The 24,206-nt window shown below is 49.0% G+C and overlaps 10 protein-coding genes across 10 annotated transcripts; 4 read left to right on the plus strand and 6 right to left on the minus strand.

Moving 5' to 3' along the window:
- Nucleotides 1–144: 144 nt before the first annotated feature.
- Nucleotides 145–1,471, minus strand: BO87DRAFT_457683 (uncharacterized protein; the record flags this gene model as incomplete). The annotated part of the gene is made up of 5 exons (XM_025628819.1): nucleotides 145–546; nucleotides 659–946; nucleotides 997–1,128; nucleotides 1,172–1,332; nucleotides 1,378–1,471. 5 exons carry the CDS (start codon nucleotides 1,469–1,471, stop codon nucleotides 145–147), a joined length of 1,077 nt encoding a protein of 358 aa, XP_025481589.1.
- A 1,116-nt stretch (nucleotides 1,472–2,587) lies between these two features.
- On the minus strand, nucleotides 2,588–3,570 carry BO87DRAFT_457684 (uncharacterized protein; the record flags this gene model as incomplete). The annotated part of the gene is made up of 6 exons (XM_025628820.1): nucleotides 2,588–2,680; nucleotides 2,727–2,800; nucleotides 2,850–3,105; nucleotides 3,159–3,301; nucleotides 3,369–3,419; nucleotides 3,474–3,570. The coding sequence occupies 6 exons, from the start codon at nucleotides 3,568–3,570 to the stop codon at nucleotides 2,588–2,590; spliced, it is 714 nt and encodes a 237-aa protein (XP_025481590.1).
- A 452-nt stretch (nucleotides 3,571–4,022) lies between these two features.
- acuM (gluconeogenesis transcription factor RDS2) lies at nucleotides 4,023–6,731 on the minus strand. Its single transcript, XM_025622955.1, has 7 exons — nucleotides 6,154–6,731; nucleotides 6,027–6,049; nucleotides 5,866–5,883; nucleotides 5,460–5,757; nucleotides 4,654–5,408; nucleotides 4,395–4,591; nucleotides 4,023–4,339 (listed from the first exon to the last, which is right to left on the minus strand). The coding sequence occupies exons 1-7, from the start codon at nucleotides 6,365–6,367 to the stop codon at nucleotides 4,288–4,290; spliced, it is 1,557 nt and encodes a 518-aa protein (XP_025481591.1). The 5' UTR covers nucleotides 6,368–6,731; the 3' UTR covers nucleotides 4,023–4,287.
- A 724-nt stretch (nucleotides 6,732–7,455) lies between these two features.
- Nucleotides 7,456–8,467, minus strand: BO87DRAFT_424397 (uncharacterized protein; the record flags this gene model as incomplete). Its single annotated transcript, XM_025627229.1, has 5 exons — nucleotides 7,456–7,608; nucleotides 7,669–7,776; nucleotides 7,838–8,002; nucleotides 8,056–8,140; nucleotides 8,208–8,467. The coding sequence occupies 5 exons, from the start codon at nucleotides 8,465–8,467 to the stop codon at nucleotides 7,456–7,458; spliced, it is 771 nt and encodes a 256-aa protein (XP_025481592.1).
- A 751-nt stretch (nucleotides 8,468–9,218) lies between these two features.
- Nucleotides 9,219–10,863, minus strand: BO87DRAFT_17429 (basic helix-loop-helix domain-containing protein). Its single transcript, XM_025618364.1, has 2 exons — nucleotides 10,670–10,863; nucleotides 9,219–10,615 (listed from the first exon to the last, which is right to left on the minus strand). The coding sequence occupies exons 1-2, from the start codon at nucleotides 10,731–10,733 to the stop codon at nucleotides 9,333–9,335; spliced, it is 1,347 nt and encodes a 448-aa protein (XP_025481593.1). The 5' UTR covers nucleotides 10,734–10,863; the 3' UTR covers nucleotides 9,219–9,332.
- An 890-nt stretch (nucleotides 10,864–11,753) lies between these two features.
- BO87DRAFT_375129 (uncharacterized protein) lies at nucleotides 11,754–14,195 on the plus strand. The gene is made up of 5 exons (XM_025622956.1): nucleotides 11,754–12,007; nucleotides 12,130–12,258; nucleotides 12,354–12,465; nucleotides 12,605–13,786; nucleotides 13,924–14,195. The coding sequence occupies exons 2-5, from the start codon at nucleotides 12,203–12,205 to the stop codon at nucleotides 14,044–14,046; spliced, it is 1,473 nt and encodes a 490-aa protein (XP_025481594.1). The 5' UTR covers nucleotides 11,754–12,007; nucleotides 12,130–12,202; the 3' UTR covers nucleotides 14,047–14,195.
- A 953-nt stretch (nucleotides 14,196–15,148) lies between these two features.
- On the plus strand, nucleotides 15,149–18,219 carry BO87DRAFT_405543 (uncharacterized protein). The gene is made up of 9 exons (XM_025625939.1): nucleotides 15,149–15,357; nucleotides 15,411–15,480; nucleotides 15,543–15,984; nucleotides 16,774–16,847; nucleotides 16,913–17,535; nucleotides 17,599–17,767; nucleotides 17,821–17,919; nucleotides 17,978–18,033; nucleotides 18,092–18,219. Exons 1-9 carry the CDS (start codon nucleotides 15,167–15,169, stop codon nucleotides 18,114–18,116), a joined length of 1,749 nt encoding a protein of 582 aa, XP_025481595.1. The 5' UTR covers nucleotides 15,149–15,166; the 3' UTR covers nucleotides 18,117–18,219.
- A 454-nt stretch (nucleotides 18,220–18,673) lies between these two features.
- On the plus strand, nucleotides 18,674–19,344 carry BO87DRAFT_457690 (uncharacterized protein; the record flags this gene model as incomplete). Its single annotated transcript, XM_025628821.1, has 4 exons — nucleotides 18,674–18,758; nucleotides 18,824–18,882; nucleotides 18,945–19,091; nucleotides 19,250–19,344. The coding sequence occupies exons 1-4, from the start codon at nucleotides 18,709–18,711 to the stop codon at nucleotides 19,342–19,344; spliced, it is 351 nt and encodes a 116-aa protein (XP_025481596.1). The 5' UTR covers nucleotides 18,674–18,708.
- BO87DRAFT_375133 (mitochondrial 54S ribosomal protein uL16m) lies at nucleotides 18,998–20,338 on the minus strand. Its single transcript, XM_025622957.1, has 3 exons — nucleotides 20,200–20,338; nucleotides 19,670–20,137; nucleotides 18,998–19,597 (listed from the first exon to the last, which is right to left on the minus strand). Exons 1-3 carry the CDS (start codon nucleotides 20,255–20,257, stop codon nucleotides 19,419–19,421), a joined length of 705 nt encoding a protein of 234 aa, XP_025481597.1. The 5' UTR covers nucleotides 20,258–20,338; the 3' UTR covers nucleotides 18,998–19,418.
- A 257-nt stretch (nucleotides 20,339–20,595) lies between these two features.
- On the plus strand, nucleotides 20,596–24,016 carry BO87DRAFT_304423 (replication factor C subunit 1; the record flags this gene model as incomplete). Its single annotated transcript, XM_025619276.1, has 5 exons — nucleotides 20,596–20,682; nucleotides 20,766–20,787; nucleotides 20,843–20,934; nucleotides 20,989–23,350; nucleotides 23,403–24,016. The coding sequence occupies 5 exons, from the start codon at nucleotides 20,596–20,598 to the stop codon at nucleotides 24,014–24,016; spliced, it is 3,177 nt and encodes a 1,058-aa protein (XP_025481598.1).
- Nucleotides 24,017–24,206: the final 190 nt, after the last annotated feature.

Here is a 24,206-nt window from a genome sequence, read left to right on the forward strand (position 1 = left end):
GCGCCAACTTTGAATCCTGAAAAATTGAAAACGAAAATTACAGCCCTAAGAAGGTAACAGTTTTACTGTTGCGGAAGATATTGTGTGTAGAGGATATTAGATTGAAGTCTTGGGATGAGTTGGTACTAAGATGAAACGCGTGCATCAAGTCAACATCTCGAGCTTCCCCCGTAATAACCTTCCCAGCGCACCATCATCTTGTGCCATATTAGCAAGGCTGATTGCCTTCCCGGCCCATCGTCGGCAATCCGCATCCGCTGCAGCGAGGTAGTAATCCACCGCTCGATTGAATGCTACGGCTGATAGCCATCGTATCTCATCTTCCGGAAGCCCCGGTAGTGACAGATTGTCATAATCCCCGGCTTTAGCAGGTCTTTCTTGAACTAATATGAGAGACTGATCAAGAATCGACTCTGCGAGCTGGTACTCTGCTGCGTCGAGGGAAAGTTGGAATAGACAGCGGATATAGCGGGGAATGGCTTGGATAGTGAATGTGGTTTTATTTAAATAAGGGGATGGAGAGGCGCGGAGGGTGCGGAGCAGGATCTGTCATGTGTTGCGTTGGATGGTCAGCGTACATGCCTGTAATATCGGGTGTTTGGTAGTAAAGGGGGTGTGAAGAGTGGCTGAAATTAAGGACTAATAAGTGAATACATACCTTGACTGCTTGTACTTTAGATTTTACATGACCACCAGAGCGGAGGATACCGTCTAGGAATACTGAGCTGAGCTTCTCATCTAAGAATAGGCTAGCTTCTTCGATGATTGTGCAGACACCGGTCCAGTTGTTCAAGAAGATAGATGCCTCAAGATCGAGGGCAAGGATGGTACGGTGCTGGGAAAGCCATTTTTCGTACTGAGCATTAGTGCTGTGTTCGACCGTTTGGCCCTTGAACAGCTCTCGAAAGTGTGCACTTATTCTGTGGATAGCGCTGTAGTGCTTTCTCTGGATGCTACATTAGATCCTATATAGAAGAGCTCTGGTTGAGAGCGAACCTTCTCATCAACGCTAATTTTCTTGCGGGCTTCTATCGCGATTTTGACTATTTTGAGGGAGTCGCAGAGGAGATAGTGTTCCGATAGAACAATCTGCTCTTTGACATCATGGTGTTGGCAACCATCGGCGAACTATGCTGTATTAGAGGAAATCAATAATCTTCGGAAGGCCTACACTTGCTTTGATAGATATGTCTAGTAGATGCATGACGGAATCCAGTTTGGTCGATCTGAATACTCTGGAAGCAATACTATAACTGGCCTTGGCAAACCATGCAAGCTCTTCAACGGAAAATGCGCGGTTGTCCGGTGCTCCGCGACTTGCCATGACCAATCCTGGCTAGTCAGTCAACAGCTCCCAAGCTTCTGCATGAGACTTACCTTGATTCATCAATGTCTGAATTTTGTTCAGTAATATTTCGTTTTCCCATCCGGAGTTCTCGAGTTCCGTAGAAAGAAGTTGAAGGGCAGGCATATTTTGAGGTCAGCACATCACCTCTTATAGAAGGTTAGCCATACTGTAACAGTTTTCCGACATGACATCCCTCTGCCCCAGAGCACTTCGTGGACTTGAGAAGTTGCTCAAGGCTCTCCAGCCCCTGCTGAGTCTTCCCAAGCTTAAAGGCTTCTACTACACATGACAAGAGGTGAGGAATGGCTTCTGCGTCCCCAAGGAGCGACTCGAGATATATGTTTGCTTTTCTGTGTTAGATTTCTATTAGAGCGCTTGGGGTTTACTTACATGCGATGGGCTCGCTGCTCTGCAGGCTTCGTGTGTACATAAGGTACAATGTTGACGGACATGATCTGCATTTTTCGGGCATTCGATTGAATATATCAATCGCTTGTGAGGCATTCGGGTCATGTGAAGTACACATGAGAAACTGTCTGCTTGGTGTTAGATCTTGTTCTGGGACAAATCTATCAGGTGCAGACTAGCTACCTAAAAAGCTTAGCCTTGTTTGCAGCAGAAACTTGAAATATTGGCTCTTCTAACAAACAAAGACACCATTTGCCTGCTACTGATTTGTCGTCATTCGAGATCGCATTATTGACATGTTTCCAAATGAGCTATATCTCAATGAGCCCTACTATAGTAGCTGGAGCTATGATAAGGGCTAACGTACGATGAGTGTTGCTTCTGTTGCCGCTTCACTCAACGGCTGTTTATAATGCCTCCTTAAGCTGGCAATTGTCTCCTGGAAGATTTCGAGCTTAGTATTTGCACATTTCTTCGAGTGCATCAATTCATATACGAATGTTATAAATGCTTTCTCGAGTGAAGTTTCGTTATTTGGGAGAAGAATGACCTGTTCGAGCAGTTCCTTGAGCATCATAATGGAGACTTCTGGGCTGACACATTGTTAGATAAGCATACGAATCTGAACGATACACTCACCATGTACCAGGCAGCTTCTGTATATAATACATAATGCTACTCTCAATATTTAGCACTGGACAGCATACACGGGTCATACTGGACCATTTACATTGTAAGGTGTGAATCTTTGAGTTCAGGCGATGCAATAGTACTTTGTAGCACTGTCAACCCTTATGTTAGTCAAGAAGGGAGGGCAACCACAGGATATAATCAGCGACCTTGCGAAAGGATATTTTCATCTAGTTCTTCCTTGCCCAGTAACTCAAGTTGGATGACCTGAACTGGGAATATTCCACCGTAATGCTGTTCGATATTAGCCAATATATAATGACTGGAGTTCATGGCTTACAGATTTCAGTGCATCCAGGGCTCTAGCAAGAAAGCCAGTGGACTCTTTGGTATCAAGACGAAGACCGGCACGAACTGTCCTGCATGAGGTATTTGCCATGATCATCAACCAGGAGCAACCTACCAGAATCATGGAGTATCAGTAGCTCTTTATCCTTTATTGACAGGACCGGTGACTGGTCCATATGCCTTATGAGCTCAGATGCTCTCCACGCCCTTTCTAACCACTTCACAGAGACATCATATTGCTTGCGTGAAAGCGCACAGCTACCGATCTTATAGCATATGTCCATGACACGTTCCTGACCCCCGCCATTATCCGATCCTGGTATCTTTGAAAACAAGTGTTCTGCGATGTCGAGTCTCCCTTGTAGCCATGCCTACATAGATCTAACAGTCAGCCTGATGTAATTTGTGGACGGGTAGACCATACCAAGTTGACACGAAGCATGTAGTACTCTATGGTATACTGTTGAAACTTTGCATCCTCGATGTCACTTCCAGATTTCTCAAGTTTGTCTAACCGTATAGCTGCAGTTTCGATTATCTTTTGGCTTAGATCGAGACAGCCATTCTCTATATCGAATATATTAGAGCTATGTTCAGAGAGACAAAGAAGAAAGCAATGAGTTGTGGATTTTACCTATGCATGTCGATACTATGCTAAATGCCGTCTCTAAGGCCCTGTTGCTTCCTGGGCGATGTTAACTGTCCTTTACGCATACAATAGTCAACGGGTTATACTTACCCGTGCCTCGATATGGTGCGGCATATTCCAACATCGCGTAAGCGAATGCCTTCACTATGCCGTACTCAGTGAAAGTCCCCGCGTCGCTGAGAGACATGGAAGTACCTTTGCACACCAGGACAACTTCTTCTTTTCTGTCTCTATAGACAGTCATGAGTTGTATGCAAGTATTCCATAGCTTTGTTCCTTCTTGGCCAAACCGGCGCCGAGTCGAGGACGAGGGACTCGCTATCAGCAAAGGAAAATCACTCAGTTGCTGATCCAGTTGAGCCACAGATTTAACGTCTAAACCTAGATGACGCTTCTTTTGGTCGATAGCGAGTCGATCGGCTAGGCCAGCTGCGAAGTCTGTTGCTTCGTTCTTAGTGGATGAGGCAATAAGAGGTATGAAACGACGGGCAGAAAAGGTGATTCACCTAGAATGACGTCCATCTCTGCTTTTGAGCTGCGATGTGTCATTGATTTAGTTGTTGTTCTAATGGCTTAGAGAAGAGGACTCGAGTCCTGCAGATACTTGGCCGACACCAAAAGCGAAGTACGGAATGACACCTGACCAATCTAGTCCATTTCGGGTTCACGTTACAAGGCCACAATCTACCTTCCCTTGGAAATAAGTCACGCCTTGAAGATGTTATGGTACATTTTTGATGGCCGTTTAAATCAATGACAGAAGGGTATGAAGGGAACAATATCGCGAAGCTCCTCCAATAGGAGGACTAGTAAGCACCAAGAAAGAAGACAGTAACTAAGCGTCAACCCACGCGAGCATTTGCTAGGCAACAATAAAGAAGTACGAGGGAAATAACTCCAGGGCTTATTTGGCCTTTCGCTGTGACGGCAGAAAATTCCCAATAATGAGTGATGGGCTAGAACAACAGCAGTTAGCACCGAGCCATCGCACCGTCTGATGATGTCACTCACATGTTATGGGTATCTCTTCGGATTGTAAACGAGAAGCAACAGGGGATTCCATCTCCAGGGGAGTTGGAATTGGGGTTTTTCAGGGTACAGCTTGTGAGCATGGCTTTTTGCGTGTTGTCAAAGGCAATAGCTCCGAACTTCTCCCAGTAGCTCACTAGCTGGTCTTCCACGATGATCTCGTGGATTGCAAGCTTTCCCTGAATATGAAAGTCATATTAGACGTTGACCACGGAGATTTATGTCTGCAGATATTACTTACGTCTCGGAGAGTCTCAATCGGTACGCCGATCAACTCTGCCATTTCTTTATTGCCACGGAATATTTCACCCGTTCGTCTCCAGCAACAAGCCGGAATAGCCATACTAGCAAAGACTCGATCATATTCCATCAGGCTTCGCTCAAACCACATCTCCACGAGGATTAATTCAATGTCGGTCAGGCTCTGCATTCGCTCACGGAACTTCGGCCGAAATTTATCTAATTGTCGGAGGATCTTCTGCCGCGAGGCTTGTTGCAAGTGTCGCTCCATATATTGATTGAGCCTGGCATAACCCTTCACGTAGTTGAATGGGCGAAGGAGTCCCGCGTCGTATTTCGCTTTAAGAAGCTTGTTCATCCGCTCCTCTGGCGGGTCGGACCCTGATGGATCTGCTGCGGTCATGTAATAGGTCTCTCTCGCCTTGTCATTGCTCACTGCAGGTGTAGGCCCTTGTAAAGGTTCGCCCTGAGCCTGTTGATTAGGTTGGGGTTGCGCAGGTTGAGACTGCTGCAGAAGGCTTTGATTCGAGTTTCCCAGAGTCGCCATAGAATTGAGTAACGACGGATCCGAGTAAATACCCTGCAGCTCATCATTCTGAAACACTCCTCCATCATCCAAAAGGCTATTGCTCAGAAAGTCACCAAGGAGGTTGTACTCATTAGTAACCTCTGGTGCATTGAACATGTATGAAGGGTGAAACGTGTGCATGTCCTGAAATTGGCTTTGTCCACCAAGCCATTCGTTGTACCCAATCACTTACTAAAGGTCAATATGATGCACTACACGACTTTATAGGTAGGACTCACTTTGCTGTTGAGCATTAAGACCTTGGCCAGAAGAAGCCATGTTGCCTGGCTGCTGCACAGAAGTTACAGAAGCGGTGGGTAGGCCGATGGACCCGTCGGGTAGCATTTGCTGACCTGCAGCTTCTGGGCCGTCGACGTTTCTGGGCATTTGGACACCGGAATACTCATTATTCGAAGAGCCCTCGTCATCGGCAGCCGAATGATCGTTTTCACTCCGCGACCGTTTTGAAGGTTCCCGAGGTTCATCGTGGCAAAGGTGGCCAATATTCCGTTTTATGCATCGCGTGCAGGGTCGCTCCTACATTTCCCGCAAAGCAATAACCGTCAGCAACTAGATTTTCGAAGGGTAATTGCACTCCACGTTTCACAGGAATGCGCTGGGGGGTAGAGCTCAGACGGGTCGTACCGAGTCGCAAGTCATATGCTGTGCCACGCGAGCGAGTGCCTTTCAGTTAGCAAATTACTCCTCTAGGCGTGGAGCCCAACAAGTATCAAGGGCGATGTTTGTTCGGGTTGATTGAAGTGAGGGGCGAGGAAGGTGATCTTGTTTGAGGGGAAAGACTTTACCGATCGCCGACAGTAAACGCATGCTGCAAACGTGGCACTCTAATTAGCAACGTGGTCGAAACAACAGGGGGGAAAAGCTGAGTCGCTGCCTCGATCCTTGTAGGATGCATAGCAAATAGCGCCATACCATGATTGACTTTGCGACGTTTTTTGGGACTTGGGTGAGCCCCCGCGGCAGCACCCTCAGTCTTGAGAGATGGTGTATTCTGCGAGTTGTCTTTCGCACCAGCATCTGCCCCAGTCTGTTCCTCCTCTGTCACATCCGGTTTTCTCTCCGCTGTCCCATTGCTGGTTTGTTGATCGGGGCCTGGACCCGTTGACGCCGCACTTTTCTCCGTCATTGATCGCTAGGCGCAAGGTGTTGCGCAGGGTTCGTTTTGCCGTTAACACTGTTGCTGTCGATTGGAACACAAACGGGGAGCAAAATGACCGTCTGCAGACATTCGACTGGGTGTGAATGGACCGAACAAGCAGAGGGCGAAGGTATCGGGCTGATCTGTAACGTGAAAATGTGAGGGCACGCGCGATGCGATCGGCTCATCGAAGTTCCCCGCTGGTGCGGGACTTGGATCTTTCATTTCCCGGGCCCCTCCGCATTGGGGTCGGCAGCGGCGAACCCGGTTAGTAGCCTCGGAAAAGCATATGAGCGGCTAACCCATGTGTGACACTATCCCTCACGGTGCGAAGCAAAGCAGCCAATATCAGTTGTTCAAGCGAGCAAGTAAATACAGATTAAACAGAATCCTAGTATTTCTGATGTTAACATATAGGACGACTATCTGTCATTGAATTTAGTTACAAGGTTTCTACCTCGGTTAACTTGCATCTAGCATATGCAGCCACATGCTCTTACACTGGGCGGTTTTGCAGAGTAGGCAGTAGAGTCATTTATTTCCTTTCCAAAATCAGGCTTGTATTAAGTAGTTTTTCTGGGTGGCTAATGACCCGTGAATGATGCCCCATTAGCATTACTAGCCACAAGCTTCTCATATACCCACTAGACTTCTTTGCCTGTATTTAACTAGTGGGGGTCCGCCGTCAATATCTGACTAAACTCCACTTGGGGCTAGAGGATTCCCAGAACCTGAGTCTTGACAAAGAACGAGGTAGAACGCGATGAGGCCCAGCTTGTCCTGAATAGGAGGACCAATTCTCCGAGGGGCGGGAATTCGTTTAGCCCCATATATCACTGGTGTCCCGTGAGGGATATATGCAGTCGATGCGGTAGACCTTCCAGGTAGCGTCAAACTGGCTCGCGATGCCTTGGTCGACCGTAGGATGTCAAATACCGTCCTGCGCATGACTCGTTTCCCAAGACGTCTTGAAGACTGGCATGAGGCTTGCATCTTCGAGTACGCACTCCAGACGGCGTACAAACTGTAACAGCACAATCGTTTTGGACTTGCCATTGATGCATATGTTTGTGGGTTCAGTCTTCGGGCATAAAAGTTAGACTCAATGCTGCATGCGACCTGCCAATTGCGTCCTTCAAACCGGCAACGGGTGCGGTATTGTTTTGCATTGACTTCAGATGCCCAGTCAGTTGTTTCAGGATATTCGAGACCTCTGGGTCATTTTCAAGCTAAACACGGTATGTCAGCAACAGATATCAAGCCCGGGTACAGAGGAGCTAAAAACGCACCTCGTCGAACATCGTTTGGGTTTCTTTTCCTCCCGCAAGGGTAAATTCGGACTGCTTCTGGTTATACTCGTCGGGGGAGCTGTCGACCTGCCGCAGAACAGGGTGCTCCTAAAAAAAGGTCAGCGTCGTCGTAATTCTCTTAACTTACTCGCATCAAGGCCACACTTACGTTCTTCGATTGCCTCTTCCTCTCCGCTTCTGCTCGCTTCGCATTTCTCTCCATCTCCTGCAGTTGCTTTTTCTCCCTTTCGAGCATAGCTTCTTCCTTTTCGACTTCAGCCTTCAAGAGATCAATATTATCAGTCACTGTGGCTAAAGTAGCCTCCAAGGAACACTGCAAACATGTGTCAGTCATATCTTCAATGAGGTTTATAGAGCGTTACTTACATGCTCCTTGAGCGCTGCCTCGTACTCAAAGACAGAGTCTTTCGTGACTGGGGGAAAAGGCATGCGCGGAAGCCGCTTTCCCAGACTATAGCATTGGAAGATTACAGGTCAGTATAATGATTTCCCTCGAGACAGAAGACCGGGAACTATACTTTTTCACAACAGCTTGAACAGCAGCCTGTGCTTCGATGCGTTTGCCCTCGTTCTGCTGTCTTACAATAACTGGACGTTCCAGGGCCCGAAACATATCGCGCACCCTGTCTTGAACCGGCTCCGGAAGTGTGGACCACTTGGATTTGATGGTCCTTTCGGAGACCTGCCGGACCTGGGGCTTCAAGTAGGCATAAGGCTTGTTGCGCGTCTCACTCCTTTGCTCGGGACCATTGCTGGAACGCTTCCGCTTGGGAGGCATGTTTGACCTGTGAATTATCCTATAGGTGAGGGATTAATTTGGATTATATAGCTTTGATCACTTTTGATGTAGTTACACCCACATGCCCAGACGGAACCCGGACGTAGCGTCATCATAATAAACGCGCCGTTGGCCCGTTGCTGAGGAGATCACATGATCATACTGGGTATTCCGGGCTGCGCTAAGCCTTTTGGAGCCGGTGGGGCCACCCCCGCGAGTTAGTAGTTCTGCCCCTGACGGTGGGTTATCGCTGCTATCTACGGAGTATCTATCTCTCTATCTATCTATCTACTACGGAGAACTACGGTGTATGTTGCGGCATTTGTTGAAGATCCTCTACAGTTACCATGTACATGGGAAAGAAGCAACTGTCATCGCATCTTGTACATGTATCACTGTTTTACGCGATTCATACTACATCCTAGTGGCTGGATATACGATCGTGAAGACTAATGATCCTTTCTTGAATCAACGATTGGGAAGCAAACGAAAGCAGAGCACCAATGGAGAACGAGAAGATCTCGCGGGAGAGCTTATACTCCCGGCAGAATGCATGCATCAAACTAGATACTATGTGGTATTTAGGAAATCAAACCATTATCGCCAATCCAAGTGGGTATTATGGGGTGACATGTAATAGGCCGGGATTTTTAATGTGACTGCAACCAGGTGCGTCGGCACATCAAACCCTGGTCGATGTAGAAATCAAGACGGGCGGCCGTAAAAACAAACGCCTGCATAACCGTTTGAACAATGCGCATCCTTCCAGAAGATCGCTGAACTGCTCCAATGTACAAATGGGTGAAGATCAGCCCATGCTTTCGATAGAATAAAAGAGGTGATCATGGTCGCATAATTGAGGTGACTACCGAGGCATCACCAAACCATTCATGGCCTTCAACTCCGCTAGCTGTGCTTTGAGGATGTCATTGCCGCGCAATACTTCTTCCAACCAGTCAGCCGCCTGCGTGAGCATTGCGCTTTTGCTAAAACCACCGCCTTTTAGGCCAGGGACAAGGGTGCACAGATCATCGAACCCTTGTCTGATCAAGTTTCTTCGCTTTTGCTCCGAGAGAATATGGTTGCTTCTCTTTTGTTCTTCGGTCAGGTTCTCTCGTGCGGGCTTTGGACCTTGGGAAAGCCTTGGTTTCCGAACGGCGTCATGTGACATTCGCCTTGATGACGAAGCCTTGGACTTTTTCGATTGTGGCCGCGAGCTTTCCTCGTCTGAGTTTTCGTCTTCTTCCTCCTTGACCAAAACTCTTTGCTTCTTCTTGGGTTGGGAAAGATCTTCCATGCTGTCCTTGAACTCTCTGCGCAAGTTGCTGAGTTGTCCAGCCGCATCTGTATCAGTCCATGTTGCATCATAGTTTCCAGTGATGCGCACTGGGCTCGGCGCTCGAGTGTTTGCAGCACTGCTTTGGGCTTCGAAGCATGCCAAGTGACCGAGCAACTCTTTCGTGCGCTGCTCTTCATCTGGCTGATCCGGCGGTGCAATGTATCCTTGATCCACAAAACTTTCATCCGAGCCCCAATGCAGTGGACGAACCTTGGCGGTCTGCTGTTGCTCCGGGGATATCGGTTCACGGACATCGAAGAGCATCTCTGAGGTGTGGTACCCATGGGGTAACCGAGGACGGGATGAGCTGTTGGGTTGTTTCAAGGGCACATGGCTGGGTTGCGGTTGGAATTTGCCATGAGTGGACATTCTGAGGCTGTTGAAATCTATGTCAGGGGATGGGTATGAATGAGATCCTAAGTTGGTATTGAAATCGGCCCCGTGTATCCCATTATGGTATAGCATGGAAGCAGCCGCGAATATATCTGAGTTGGCACTCAGGTTCCCCGGCATTACGTCCATGAGCGGTTTGTCTATGCTGCGATGAGAGAGGGAGGGTTGTGATGAAAGAGAGGTCGTGGACCCTTCGAAAGTCGGGGGGAGGAGTTCGTCTGAGAAGTCGAAATTGGCGGTGCCAAATGGCTTATTTGATTGACTCTGCAGCCAAAAGTCACTGGAGAGCTGATTGGAGTTCATCGTAGTAAAGAAGTTATCCAGCATCAATGATTCATCTTGATCCAAGAGCGCCGGCCCGGGAGGTGGCGCAGGAGCAGGTTCGAATGGGGTATCTGTAGGGGAGAGAAAAGAATCTAGAGCCCCTCCACATTAGACAGGACGTGGCAGCAGCGAAGAAATACACTTACAGCCAAAGGGGCCAGGCTGCGGACTATTCTGGCCATAATGTGTCCCCGACCTGTTTGGATCCATGGCGATGATGGTGGAGGGGGGCGAGAGAAGGCAAGTATGTGATATCGCAAAGAAACTCGACTAGCATGTGCTAGTCTTGAATGAGAGCGGCGCCGAAAGACAGTGCCAACATGCCTTGACCGGCAAAGCGGATGCAGGAAAAGAGAATAAACCCTTTCAAGAATGCGATGACAATATGGTTTCAGAGAGCTCCAGTGATACCAATCACCAGAAGATTGGAAGCTAGCTAGCTATAGGGGACGGTGGTCGCGGAGGGGAGTATCAACAGTCGATGGTGCCGGGGAAGTACGGGCGAATGTCTGGAGGTCTAGGATACGCAATTACCGTCAACAAGACCAAATTCACTTGACGGAAAAGGCATCCCCCACATTGAAACTGACAGTTAGACGGGAGGGTTGACGGCAGAATCTGGGGATCATGGACAGTGGAGAGAGAGTAACCGTAGATAGTCAGATCGATCATAGCATTCAAACAGTCAGTCACCACACGAGTTGCTTCTCGTCGCTGGGAATCCGTCGGCCTTTTCAAGGCAATCACATGCAAAATTCTGGCGCTCCGGCGGAGGTCGCGTGACGTAAACCAATTACCATTGATACCCCCAATTGCCAGCCACACACCGGGATCAGATCCTGTAATTCTGGTTTCCAGACGGTATGAATCGGACCAATTTCCCAGTCCGGGGAGACTCGACCTTATCCGGCCCGATCGATTCCCATTTCTGGTGCCCATCCAATCTATCCATCCACCTATTCACATCTCCATTCATCCACCATGTACACTCACTCTCTGTCTGTCTGCTTTTTTTGTTCTTCCCCGCTGACAGGAATTCTTTTCCTTGATCATCCCTCATCAAGGTGAGCCGTAAAACTGCTCCGGCTCCTCCGATCTGGACGATTCGCTACCATTGTGCCTACTGGAGTTCATACTTTCTTGGCTCCATTACACCAGCTGGTTTCCCCAGGTGACGGCTAGCGGTTGGTTGATAAAACCCCAAGTTTCGAGCGTGGCATAACGGGGGATCGTCGCCTTCCGCCTGGTCTGTAACCCCTGAACCACACCTGGGTTAACGGCCATTCCCCTCGTGTCTTGAACGACCGAGGTCGAATTTCTAATAGTCCGTCGCACGGATCCACGGCCGATCCTACATACAAAAAGGGCTGCCCATCACGGAGCACGTACCACTCTGGGTAACCGCCGCGGAGCCAAGTGTTTGTGTTAGTTTCCTATTCTGTCAAGATCTTTGGGCCGGCTAGAAATGCTTGGATTTTAGTGCAGTATGTCCTGCCACAATCCCTTTGGTTTTCTGCAGAATTCATTCGTCTCTTTCTGTGGCCATGGTCTCGATTCTGTTAATCGGTGGTATACTCCCTAGATACAGTCTGACACCAGCAAATAGGTTGTTTCATTGTTTCACAACTCAAATCCAGACTTCAATGGCACGGTCATGGACTAAATGAGTTAGATGCACCATGGACTCGGCCACCATCATTCGCCAGCATCAGAGCAGTATCCGTGTTCTACGGCCGTAAGTATTCATTATTCCCATTTTCGGCCACTTCTGGGTGACGTCGAGCACATCAACTACGGATCAATAGGCTGCGTCGATACTGACCGTAACAGAATTCTACGCGCATACGCACTTGGTTATTTATCTTCAACTACTCCTAGAGTAATATCCTGTCTACGGCGAATTCGGAGGCATGGCTTAAGCTTCGCAGAGCAGCTCAAGGAGGTATGTTAATGTTACCCTGATAGCATTAAGCCCGCTGCACCTATGCATCGTTCGTGATGCGTATACACACATGGAAATTTTCGCTGCCCTACCCGTCTACCATCAGGATAAGGCCGGTGTACTCACTCTGGCTATGCAGTTGTCCACCACATTGACAAGTACTCTACGGCTGGATGCTTTCCCGGCATTCTGTGCTGTACTCGTAGGGGGCTCAACCGTCTTTCCTTTGATTCTCTTACGATGTCTTGCGCATCTTGTTCGTAAGCTGGGTTTAAAACCCGGTCGTTCCAATGCATTGATTCACATGCGACTGGCTAGATTTGTTTCTGCGTTACTGTCCGCTTGGTTCAGTTTTCATATTCTGAATCAGAGGCCTATCAGGTTGCAGAGAGCTTGCGACGAATGTCAAGGTGGTACTGATTCAAAAAATGCTGCAGACCAGAGAAAGCTCGGACCGGAGCCGCATGGCCATCCCCATTTTGCAGGTAGAACCATGGACCTCACTCTTTTCAGCCTTACAAGAGCGGTCGATTTGATGGTCTACATGGGTTGGGCACATTGGCGGCGATGGCGAAAGTCAAAAAATCAGTGGAGTCTAATGGAGCGTGTTGCTCCTCAACTCGCAGATGCGGGTGTTTTCGCCACGAGCGCAGCGATAGTTATGTGGGCATGGTTTTATATGCCGGAGAGGCTACCAAGGTTTTACGGTAAGTGGATAGGAGAAGTAGCAAAGGTGGATGGCCGCCTGATCGAAGCACTTCGCCGTGCTAGGCAGGGTGTCTTTGTGTACGGAAAAGACACCGGGCAAGCATCACTACTTCAGTCCATGTGCAAAGATTATAATTGGCCCGTGGAATGGGGAGACCCTTCCAAGACCATCCCGATACCGTGTGAGATGGTCCACATGGGTAGTGGTCATAGCTGTGAAAAGCATGCTCTGTCTCGATTCACTCGAACATTCAGTTTCGCCTGTGCTACCTACATACCTCTACAGATCATCTTTCGTTTGCGGTCGGTAAAGTCCATGGCATCCCTCAAACAGCCCATAGCTGCTGCCTTGCGCTCATCTGCCTTCCTTGCTTCATTTGTGAGCTTGTTCTACTACTCTGTCTGTCTTGCAAGAACAAGGATCGGCCCCAAAGTATTTCACCGCGGAACAGTAACTCCAATGATGTGGGATTCTGGGCTCTGTGTCGGCGCCGGATGCCTGATGTGCGGTTGGAGCATACTCGTGGAGAACGCACGGAAGCGACAGGAGATTTCACTATTTGTGGCTCCCAGGGCTGCTGCAACTGTTCTGCCAAGATATTACGAGAAACAGGTGAGTTCAAATACTTCCATATCACCCAGTGGTTGCAGAGCTTGGAAGTTGTCACACTCGTCTTGCCGCTCTCTGCGCCATCCCATTCTAGCTTCGTCGAACATTGTACCACTTTCTAACCGTTGTGGCTTATCTAGTATCAACACCGGGAACGTATAGCATTTTCTATCAGCGCCGCCATTCTTCTGACTTGTCTCCAAGAGAGGCCTGATATGGTTCGGGGTGTATTCGGTCGGATCGGTAGAAGCGTGCTGGCGTGATTGCGCTGAGCGAATGGCGTTTGCGACCGGACCTTTACATGTATAGACTTATTGTTGTTTCTTTCGTCACTCTCATTGTAATTATACAGGGTATCATTAGCGGTTCTGATATGTATTATTATGCCATCATTATTCGTTGAGGATTGAATGAACAAAAGCAAGCAATCTAGCCAAGTCTGTAGGTTTTTCTCAGAAAAAGCCATAGGGCAAAGAATCGCCATCTTGGTCAAGCGCAAATCTCCCGACCAGATAAGATTATCTGATCTCATATTTGTCTCCTGGCCCCTCATAGATGCCCGTTATTGGGAAACCGGCACCCCAAATTTGGGAAAGCCCAAGAATAGAAACCTGACGATCTCCTTAGATCTTCAAAGTGTCTAGAAGCTCACCTGAAACAGAAGACAAGTGTTTTAGAGCTAATTTTGACCCAGGGGAAGATCAATCATTCTTGACTTTACATTGGCAAGATAAAGGGTTTTTGATAGGACCAATATTCGGAGTATCGCTTCCTCGGATATTCCTGCATCCAGGATGATTCTCAACAAGCTCTCTCTGGGTTTGAGACATCATTACATATTACTGGTAGTACTGCATACCTTAGTACATCTAAAAGTGCTCTAATTGGAACAAAAGGCATGTAGTCACATCATGATAGAACTTCGTTATAAACTTGTGGCATGCTACTATAGTAAGTACCAACTACTAGTACTTACTTGCCCTAGAGGTATATATTACCGAGGCTACACTACTAGTATCACAGAGGTTCACATCTGCTTGTTAGTAGTCGTTCTCATACAGCCAAGCATCAATGTTATATACAAATAATAGCAATGAGAATCAAGGTGCTTAACTTGTCCAAATCTCCTAAATAGACTAAGTTCAAAGCCCTAGCAAGGTGGAAGAGATGCTGAATCTGGTAGTTTGGGATAGATTTCCTAAAACAGACAAGCCACGGCTATCATCGGGCGCGTGGAACATGGAAGGCGGCACTAGAGGCGGTATGATAAAACCGACAGAAAAGCATTGCCTGATCATATCACGTGCCTCAGGTACCTTATCCCAATCGGAGTTCTAGATGGCCTCTCTCCATATCTCCCCGCAGCTCATATAATCATTGACGATGTTCTCGCGCCCGATCTCCTCATGGGGTCGGCTTCCTTGGTCGGGCCCCGGCCTCCGCCCGGCCACCATCACAAATACACGATGTGTTGACTCTGGGAGGAGATTCTTCACTCACAATTCATGTCTCCGGCAGAATATTAACGCACCTTTCAATACGCCACAATCGAAAAAGCGCAATGCGTCGACAATGTATGTTGAAGGATCGCAATGGCATTGGCAGTTTCTTGTCTAATAGGTTATAGGTACTATACAGCCAGTCTTATTCTCGGAACCGTTGCGCTTGCCTATGGCTCCGTCCCTCTGTACAAAATGGTTCGACAACCCTGCCCATGAATTCTAGTCTGCGGCAGAGGCTAACGGCTTCACTCATACAGATCTGCCAACAAACCGGCTGGAACGGTCAACCCGTAGCTACTCACCGTGTAGGTGACGGCGATACCTCTTCCCGCGTCACTCCGGTCACCGACTCCCGTCGTTTGAGAATCACGTTTAATGGATCAGTTTCGGATGTTTTACCATGGAAGTTTACACCGCAACAACGTGAAGTTCGAGTTCTTCCGGGCGAGACAGCACTTGCATTCTTCACAGCGACAAACAAGGGCCCAACGGATATCATTGGTGTAGCGACGTATAGTGTCACTCCCGGACAGGTTGCTCCCTACTTCAGCAAGATTCAATGCTTTTGCTTCGACGAGCAGAAGCTGAATGCTGGAGAGTCGGTTGACATGCCGGTGTTCTTCTTCATCGACCCTGACTTTGCCAATGATCCGGCAATGAAGGGCATTGACACAATTACGCTCTCATATACCTTCTTCAGTAAGTTTCCAGATCAAACCAATGATGAGGTATCATGTGGCTAATCAATGTGAAACAGAGGCGCGATATGATGACAATGGTGTCTTGAAGCCATTGCCGTCGAGCTAATGGCGTGACTGATTGTTATGTACTACATATCAGGAGCCAAGCGATTGGGCTCTCTACGACAACAGACTCACAGTAAAATGCTTTTGGAACGTATATACCCGAATCACCCTGGCCTTGTGACATCCAACGGAATGTCCCAGAGACCTGGCTCGCTCCGATGTGACCCTCCGAGCAAATTCGGAAGACCCATCTCTCCTCTTGCAAGGGCCAATTATGAAAACCTGAACCTGATGGTCCCAAGCACCCCACTGACCATCTTTGTATCATAGATAGAGCATGTACATACAGAGGACTACTGAAGCTTTTCGTATGGAATGGGCGGGGTGACATATCATGTATAGTATTTAGGCGTTCAAACGTGAAATATAAAGGAATCATTGTTATACATCCATCACCTCAATGTAGACAATGGTTTATAGTGTTCCTCTGGCTACTACGTACTTGACCGTCTCGATTGTACTAGATCTGCAATGATTTTGCACGGCCGAACGTGATTGGTGAATCCGCTGCATAGTCAGCATAGCGCACGGACCGCCAATTAAGCTCGCGTGTCACGCCCGACGCGTCTGCGCTCGGCTTAAGCTATCTATCGGCTCTGAAGGGAAAGCATACTGCTGAGTGAAGACCTCGAAGCCTTTAACTATTGAACTGCACACTCAATTGCGAAAATGGCCTTGCTAGTCGACAAACTGCGGCCGCGGTCGCTAGATGCCCTCACATACCACCCCGAGCTGTCCGCGCGACTGAAATCATTGGTAAGGCAATTCAAGCTCATACTATCCACCTCGAGTACAATCCTCACAATGATGTTTCTTTCTAGGCGCAAAGCGGCGACTTCCCCCATCTGCTCATGTACGGACCCTCAGGCGCAGGAAAAAAGACACGAACCATCGCGACGCTCAAAGAATTGTACGGTTCCGGAGTCGAAAAGATCAAGATCGACGCTAGAGTCTTTCAGACGACAAGCAACCGCAAGCTCGAGTTCAATATAGTGTCTTCGGTCTATCACTTGGAGATCACCCCATCGGATGTTGGAAACTATGATCGTGTCGTTGTGCAGGAGCTGTTGAAGGAGATTGCGCAGACCCAGCAGGTCGATCTCTCGGCGAAGCAGCGCTTCAAGGTCGTTGTGATCAACGAGGCCGATCATCTTACTCGTGATGCGCAGGCGGCGCTGAGACGAACGATGGAGAAGTACAGTCCCAACTTGAGGTTGATTTTGTTGGCCAATAGCACCTCGAATATTATCGCTCCTATCCGGTCCCGTACCCTGCTGGTCAGGGTTGCTGCTCCGAATGAAGAGGAAATCTGCACTGTACTGAGGAACGCGGCTAAGAAGGAAGGATGGCCTGAGGCAAGTGGGTTGAATAAGAGGATAGCTAAGGAGAGTGGGCGTAATCTTCGTCGCGCGCTCCTTATGTTTGAGGCTATCTATGCTCAGAAGTACGTCCCAAATTGGTGGTCTAGTGGGGTGCCAGAGCTAACGTGATTTTCTTCTGTTTCTAGTGAGAAAGTGACGGATAACACGCTCATCCCACCTCCCGATTGGGAAGCTTTGATTGCGTTGACAGCCGAAGAGATCCTGGCAGAGCGGTCGCCAGCTCGTCTGTTGCAAGTCCGCGCACGCTTATACGACCTTTTGACGCATTGCATACCACCGACTACTATTATTAAGGTTCGATCAGTACGTTATAGGTGACTGGAATAGAAATGCTAACTGGGATCTAGTCTTTGACATTCAACCTGATCACAAAGGTCGACGATGCTCTAAAGCCTGATGTCATCAGGTGGTCGGCGTTCTATGAGCACAGGATCACTCAAGGCAGCGTAAGGGCTCTCATTTGCTGCATGCATGTCCAATATACACGGCTAATATCCTTCGCAGAAAGTAATCTTCCACCTCGAAGCATTCGTTGCCAAGTTCATGCGCATATACGAAAGGTTCGACTACCCCCAAATACCCCCAAACTGCTCAATTCATTCGCTAACCCGTGCACAGTTATCTGATGGGCATGGAATTCTAAAATATCGAAGATAATAATACCCAACGATTCTTAATGACTTCACTGTACACTACCGGGGGTCGTATCCCATCTGGGCGACTATGGGACTCGTAGCTGAACCTACCTCAGTATTTCTAGCAGGATTTACTCCTGTATCTCTTAGATACCATAAAATTAAGATATATCTTGCATTAAACGAATGCACACTGAAACCCTGGTCCCAGCTGACAGCAAGCCAATCAACAACACCCAACTAAGCACAAGCAAAGTGCTATACCAAGCCAACCACTAACCACCAACCAACAACTAGTACACCCTCGTATCCCCCAAACCCAAGCCAACGACATGTGATCAAGCATCAAGATCAACCGAGAACAGCCAGGAACAAAACACGAAGTGGGCGTTACTTCTCCACAGAACCTTGGTAGAGATGACATCTTGATCGTCTAGATGGCTAGTAGATAGACTACGTCATCATCCCATGGATGATGATCCACCACAACCACAACCATATCCCCCGACTTCTCCCAGAGACTCTGAGTTTCTTACCTACCTTCAAGAAATAATTATCTATTCATCAAGTATCATACATAAGTGAATTCTACTTTGAATAATGTCTGGCACTAATCTCATGGATATCGAGCCTGGTGGTGAGAACACGCAGTATGTCTAGCCTTACTACATTTATTTCTTAAGATTGAAGTTAATGCTAATGGTGGCTGTACTAGGTATGAGTCTATCCGGTTGTTTACGGAGACACCGGCGAAGCAGACGGGGCAGTTGGGTGGTATGTTCTACTATCTTCATCTTATCCTATGGTTTTATGGCAGCCGACTAAGTTGCTCGCAGGACACTCCCAACATACGGTCAGCGAGATGAGAACAACACTCGACGACGACCGCAACGGAAACGGGGAGCAGTACAGGGATACGCCCCTGGCACGACAGCTGGAAAAGGGCGAGGGTACGACGGGTCTCACGGGAATCACAGATATAGGTGGGTACAGGTTTGATTTCGATATTTCGTTGTTTTCCTAACTCCGCATATTCATATGAAAATACATCGACACCTGCGACAAAGCGGGAAAGAAAAATAAATAAAACATGACAGATATAGAGAGTCTAGAAGCTGATGATGATGATAATGTACACAAGACCTGAAGCCCGAAACCCCAGAAGAGGGTGCTGCGCTGGCGGCGAAAATCAGGAGAGAACAAGGGTATGGACCTGGTTCGGGCGTCGGGGCTTAGATGTCATGACGTTGTGAATGAACCGGGGTGGATTGACGTGATTGAGAGGTTTGGTTGAGAGAAGGCGCTTTGAATTATTGGGGGGCAGAGGGGCTGGAGGAGGACGAGGTCGAGGTCGGGGGGTTCGGTAGGTCCTGAGTACCGAGGGCTGGGCTTCTGCGTGCGCGTTTGAGGCTCTCCAGAGTCACTCCATTGCCAAGTTTCGTCAGTCCAACGACCGGCGGGTCGCCCTTCTTCACGAATTCCCAGAGGCCTGCAGCCATTGTATTATTAGTTCACCGTATGTCGATAATTGGAGATATATAATCAAGTGAGAGTAACATACCGGGCAGCTTGTGACCGGCCAGACGGAAGGCCTCCCTGGCGACCTTTTCGTGCAGATCACCCTTGAGCTCAAAGACGATTCTGCTCACGCCAACCTTCGCAGTCCAGTAGTCGAACTTTCCCTTACCCTTACCCATACGCTGTTCATTGCCCTTGGTGTAGACACCGATGTTTGCGCTCACGCGCTTGTACAATGTGTAGTTCATACCCCTCAGACGTCTCTTAATCGTATCCTCTGCAATTTTCAACGACGAAGCGGGCAACCGGCGGTCGTGATCCTTCATCCGCAAACCATAATCACCCCAGACGACAGTGGTACCGCGGGAAGAACCACCAGTTGCGACATGCGGACGACCCTTCGGGGACTTGGATCTCTCAGCGAACTTAGGAGTAAGCCAATCGAGGGCAGGCGAGGTCGTCGAGAAGCATCGCGATAGCGGGAAAGCCGTGAATGGCGTCGACAGACCTACTGTACGGCATCGGAGTCAGGATATAAAAAACTTTTCTTGGGGAGGCTTGCGGGAATCTCACACGACGGTCGGAGGAAGGCCATCTGAGGCCCCGAGAACATCTTTAGCTGCGGACCCATTGTGAATCGTGGCAATCGGCCCTGCTTGGACTGAATGGGGGGACCGGAAGGATGATGGATGGACCGCAGACTGACTTTCAGGCCATCGGCTTCACTCCAGCGCCGATTCCACTTCCCGAAAGGGAAGAAAGTGCTGCGCACGTGCCACACGCGTGCCACCCTTAGGTAAGCCAATTAAGTCACGTCTCCCGCCGGCGAGCTCCAGGCAACGCGTCGTGTTTCTTGGGAAGCTGCCTGTGCTGTGCTAGTTGGGTGTGCGTCAGCATCGTTTCTGGGTCGCTTAAATATCCTGCTCAACCATTGCGCTCCGGGGCATGCTCCATTAATCATCTGTCGCCATGCCTGCTGATATTCGGAGCTTTTTTGGCGGCAAGTCTAGTCAAGGCTCCAACCCATCTCCCGCAAAGCCCGCGCCGAAGAAAGAGGTAGTGAACCCCCCCATTGCGCATAAGCATTTCATGCTGCATGCGAATCGCCGATGAATTTACTGACGTTGGTACCAAATTAGGAGCCTTCTACGAGAAAAAAGAGTAAGAGAACTGGTTATTAGTTTTGTCCCGCAATATCTTGTTGATGCGCGTACAGGGACTAGAAAGGTTGTAGACGACAGTGATGAGGAAGAGGTTGTCGCTACCAAGACCGCAAGCCCGAAAGTGAAGGCTCCGAGCAAGCCGTATGTCTGCCTTAATGCGACTCTACCCGCTGTAGTTTGCTGACAATTACTCAGTAAGCCAGAAGTATCGAAGGGTGAACCCACAACTTCGTCAGACTATTTCGCATCTAGCAAGAAGAGAGGCAGGCCTGCCAAGGAGACCAAGACATCCCAGCCTGCTGCCACTGAAGAACCTGAAGCGAAGCCGTCCCCGAAACCGAACAAGTCTACGAGCACCGAAAAACCTGCACCAAGACCTCAACGCGGTACACGAAAGGCTACCACAATCGTTGAAGACGATGAACTCGGTGACGATGACATCCATGCGACAGAGTACAAGAAACCAGGCAGGGGGGATGATGATTATGTCGAGGAAGAGGACAAAGAGAGTGACAGTGATTTCGAGGAACTTGCGGTAAAACCAGCCAGCGCCGCCTCCGGAAGACAGGGACGAAGGAAGCAGGCAGCTGCTGAATCGGATGAGGATGTGGTTATGGAGGATCTGCCCAAGCGACCTTCCAGAGCTGCCAAGTCAGCCGCCTCTCAACCAGCGCGCAAACGCAAATCCGAAGTTCTCGAGAAGGACGAGGATTACGACACCAAAACTAGTCCTAAGAAGGCTGCGGAGACGAAAGCCGCTCCCCGTACCCCTAAGAAGCCAAGGGCATCTGCCAAAACAGATCGACCTGAAAGCAAGGAGATCCAGGATATATTCGACAGCATACCTACGATCAGACCACCCTCTCCTCCGCGCGAGACTGGTGAAAAGGCCAAGTTCAACTACGCTGCTCACGCACAGCGCTCGCGGTCGCCAGTAGCTGGGGGGGCGGACATACCACAAGGAGCGGAAAATTGTCTTGCAGGGCTTTCTTTCGTGTTCACTGGTGTCTTGGATACGCTCGGCCGCGACGAAGGGCAAAACCTCGTGAAGAAATATGGTGGTAAAGTTACTGGGGCACCTAGTTCCAAAACCAGCTATGTTGTCCTGGGAGCGGATGCCGGACCCAAGAAGCTGGCAACGATTAAGCAGCACAACCTAAAGACAATCAACGAGGAGGGGCTATTCGAGCTTATCCGTCGACTTCCAGCCAATGGTGGAGATGGGAAAGCGGCAGAGCAACATGAGGCGAAAAAGAAAGCCGAGGAAGAAAAGATTCGCGCGATGGCAGCTGAGATCGACCGCGAGGAGAAGCGCAAGGCGGCGGCTGCGCGCAACACGGCTCCCTCAGGACCTCAACCGCCTTCAAGCTCGCAAAGTACGACGCAAAGCACGAAGACTGACGACCGCCTGTGGACCACCAAATATGCGCCGACATCGATGAATATGATTTGTGGTAACAAAGGTGTTGTCGAGAAACTACAGAACTGGCTTCGCGACTGGCACAAAAATGCCAAGGCTGGATTCAACAAGCCAGGGAAGGATGGATCAGGAATGTATCGCTCTGTCATGATTCACGGACCGCCTGGAATTGGCAAGACCACAGCAGCACACCTGGTGGCAAAGCTAGAAGGGTACGATGTCGTGGAGACGAATGCAAGCGACACAAGAAGCAAGAAGCTCGTGGAAAACGGCCTTCTCGGTGTTTTGGATACGACCTCGCTACAAGGCTACTTTTCAGGTGTTGGGAAGAAGGTGGAAAGTGCGAAGAAGAACTTGGTCCTCATCATGGATGAAGTTGACGGCATGTCCGCCGGTGATAGAGGTGGTGTAGGAGCACTCGCCTCCATCGCCAAGAAGACTCACATCCCGCTGATTTTGATCTGTAATGAGCGAAGGCTCCCGAAAATGAAGCCTTTCGATCATGTCACATATGAACTTCCGTTCAGGCGGCCGACGGCCGAGCAGATTAGAGCCCGACTGTCGACCATCTGCTTCCGCGAGGGCTTGAGGATCCCGCCTCAGGTCTTGGACAGTCTGATTGAAGGCACCAACGCGGACATCCGGCAAGTTATCAACATGCTTTCAACCGTGAAGTTAGACCAGACAAACCTAGACTTCGAAAAGGGGAAGCAAATGTCTAAAGCATGGGAAAAGCACATCGTTCTGAAGCCCTGGGATATTGTCGGCAAGATTCTCAGTGCGCAAATGTTCTCGCCCAGCTCAAAGGCTACGTTGAATGATAAAATCGAACTCTACTTCAACGATCACGAGTTCAGTCCTCTGATGCTTCAAGAGAACTATCTGAAAACACGACCGGCGTTGACTGGCGCCTATCATGGCAGAGAACAGAAGCTGAAACAGCTTGAACTAATGGACAACGCTGCTTCAAGCATCAGTGATGGTGATCTCGTTGACAAGATGATTCATGGTACTCAGCAGCAATGGAGTCTGATGCCTACCCATGCCGTGTTCAGTTTTGTCCGGCCAGCCAGCTTTACGTACGGAAACATGATGGAGCGGCCCGGGTTTACTAGTTGGCTGGGACAGAACAGTAAACAAGGTTTGTGCGATCTGTTGGCTATAATAATTTCCAGTGCTAACACCAATTATAGGCAAGCTTTGGCGTTACATCAAAGAAATTCAGGGTCATATGCGTCTTCGCGCATCTGGTGATCGAGATGAGATCCGACAACAGTATATGCCGCTCCTCTGGGACAGGCTAGTCCGCCGATTAATGGTGGAAGGCAAGGATAGTGTCGACGATGTCATTGATTTCATGGACAGCTATTTCCTTACGCGCGAGGACTGGGATGCCTTGGTAGAACTTGGGCTGGGACCTATGGATGAATCCAATGTGAAGCTGCAGACACAGACGAAAGCAGCATTCACACGGATTTATAACCAGCGCTCCCATCCCCTCCCCTTCATCAAGGCCAGCAGTATTGCTGCTCCGAAGAAGATGCCGAAAGAGAAGCCTGACATCGAAGATGCCATTGAGGAGTCGGATGAGGAAGAGGTGCTCGAAGACGACTCAAAGGACAACGACGAGAACGAAGAGCTCGATTTGAAGAAGGACAAGTATGTTCGCGTGCCCAAGAAGGCTGCGAAGGGCGGAGCAGCCAAAGGAAAGAAATCGAAGAAGGCAGCAGCGGGCGATGATGATTTTATCGACGACGAGGAAGAGAAACCCAAGAAGGCTCGAGGCCGGAAACCCAAGGCCAAATGATCTAGAAATTGGAAGAGCGACGGAGTCATCACCTCCAGTTTATGTCCATGTATTATCAGTTCTGTTAGTATAATGAGCGGGCTACTAGCGATGTCACCATCAGCAGTGGATGATTATTGTTTTTGTGTGATTGACATAGCACTATCTTGGAACGAATCACTCCAATTGTATAATAGACCATATTATAGAA

Source organism: Aspergillus neoniger (genome assembly GCF_003184625.1).
Source record: "Aspergillus neoniger CBS 115656 unplaced genomic scaffold BO87scaffold_10, whole genome shotgun sequence".
NCBI classification, from domain to species: Eukaryota; Fungi; Ascomycota; class Eurotiomycetes; order Eurotiales; family Aspergillaceae; genus Aspergillus; species Aspergillus neoniger.

Excerpts from the sequence above, each read along its gene's own strand:
- acuM (XM_025622955.1), bottom strand. The coding sequence starts at position 6,367 with ATGACGGAGAAAAGTGCGGCGTCAACGGGTCCAGGCCCCGATCAACAA. Across the intron at positions 5,409-5,459 it reads TCTTAATGCTCAACAGCAAA|TGATTGGGTACAACGAATGG; the intron begins GTGAGTCCTACC and ends ACCTTTAGTAAG. Across the intron at positions 4,592-4,653 it reads CGATTGAGACTCTCCGAGAC|GGAAAGCTTGCAATCCACGA; the intron begins GTAAGTAATATC and ends TTTCATATTCAG.
- BO87DRAFT_17429 (XM_025618364.1), bottom strand. The coding sequence starts at position 10,733 with ATGGATCCAAACAGGTCGGGGACACATTATGGCCAGAATAGTCCGCAG. Across the intron at positions 10,616-10,669 it reads GCAGCCTGGCCCCTTTGGCT|ATTCTTTTCTCTCCCCTACA; the intron begins GTAAGTGTATTT and ends GAGGGGCTCTAG.
- BO87DRAFT_375129 (XM_025622956.1), top strand. The coding sequence starts at position 12,203 with ATGGACTCGGCCACCATCATTCGCCAGCATCAGAGCAGTATCCGTGTT. Across the intron at positions 12,259-12,353 it reads AGTATCCGTGTTCTACGGCC|AATTCTACGCGCATACGCAC; the intron begins GTAAGTATTCAT and ends TGACCGTAACAG. Across the intron at positions 13,787-13,923 it reads CAAGATATTACGAGAAACAG|TATCAACACCGGGAACGTAT; the intron begins GTGAGTTCAAAT and ends TGGCTTATCTAG.
- BO87DRAFT_405543 (XM_025625939.1), top strand. The coding sequence starts at position 15,167 with ATGTTCTCGCGCCCGATCTCCTCATGGGGTCGGCTTCCTTGGTCGGGC. Across the intron at positions 15,481-15,542 it reads CCGTCCCTCTGTACAAAATG|ATCTGCCAACAAACCGGCTG; the intron begins GTTCGACAACCC and ends TCACTCATACAG. Across the intron at positions 17,920-17,977 it reads ACAGGATCACTCAAGGCAGC|AAAGTAATCTTCCACCTCGA; the intron begins GTAAGGGCTCTC and ends TATCCTTCGCAG.
- BO87DRAFT_375133 (XM_025622957.1), bottom strand. The coding sequence starts at position 20,257 with ATGGGTCCGCAGCTAAAGATGTTCTCGGGGCCTCAGATGGCCTTCCTC. Across the intron at positions 20,138-20,199 it reads GGCCTTCCTCCGACCGTCGT|TAGGTCTGTCGACGCCATTC; the intron begins GTGAGATTCCCG and ends GATGCCGTACAG. Across the intron at positions 19,598-19,669 it reads GGCCGGTCACAAGCTGCCCG|GCCTCTGGGAATTCGTGAAG; the intron begins GTATGTTACTCT and ends CAATGGCTGCAG.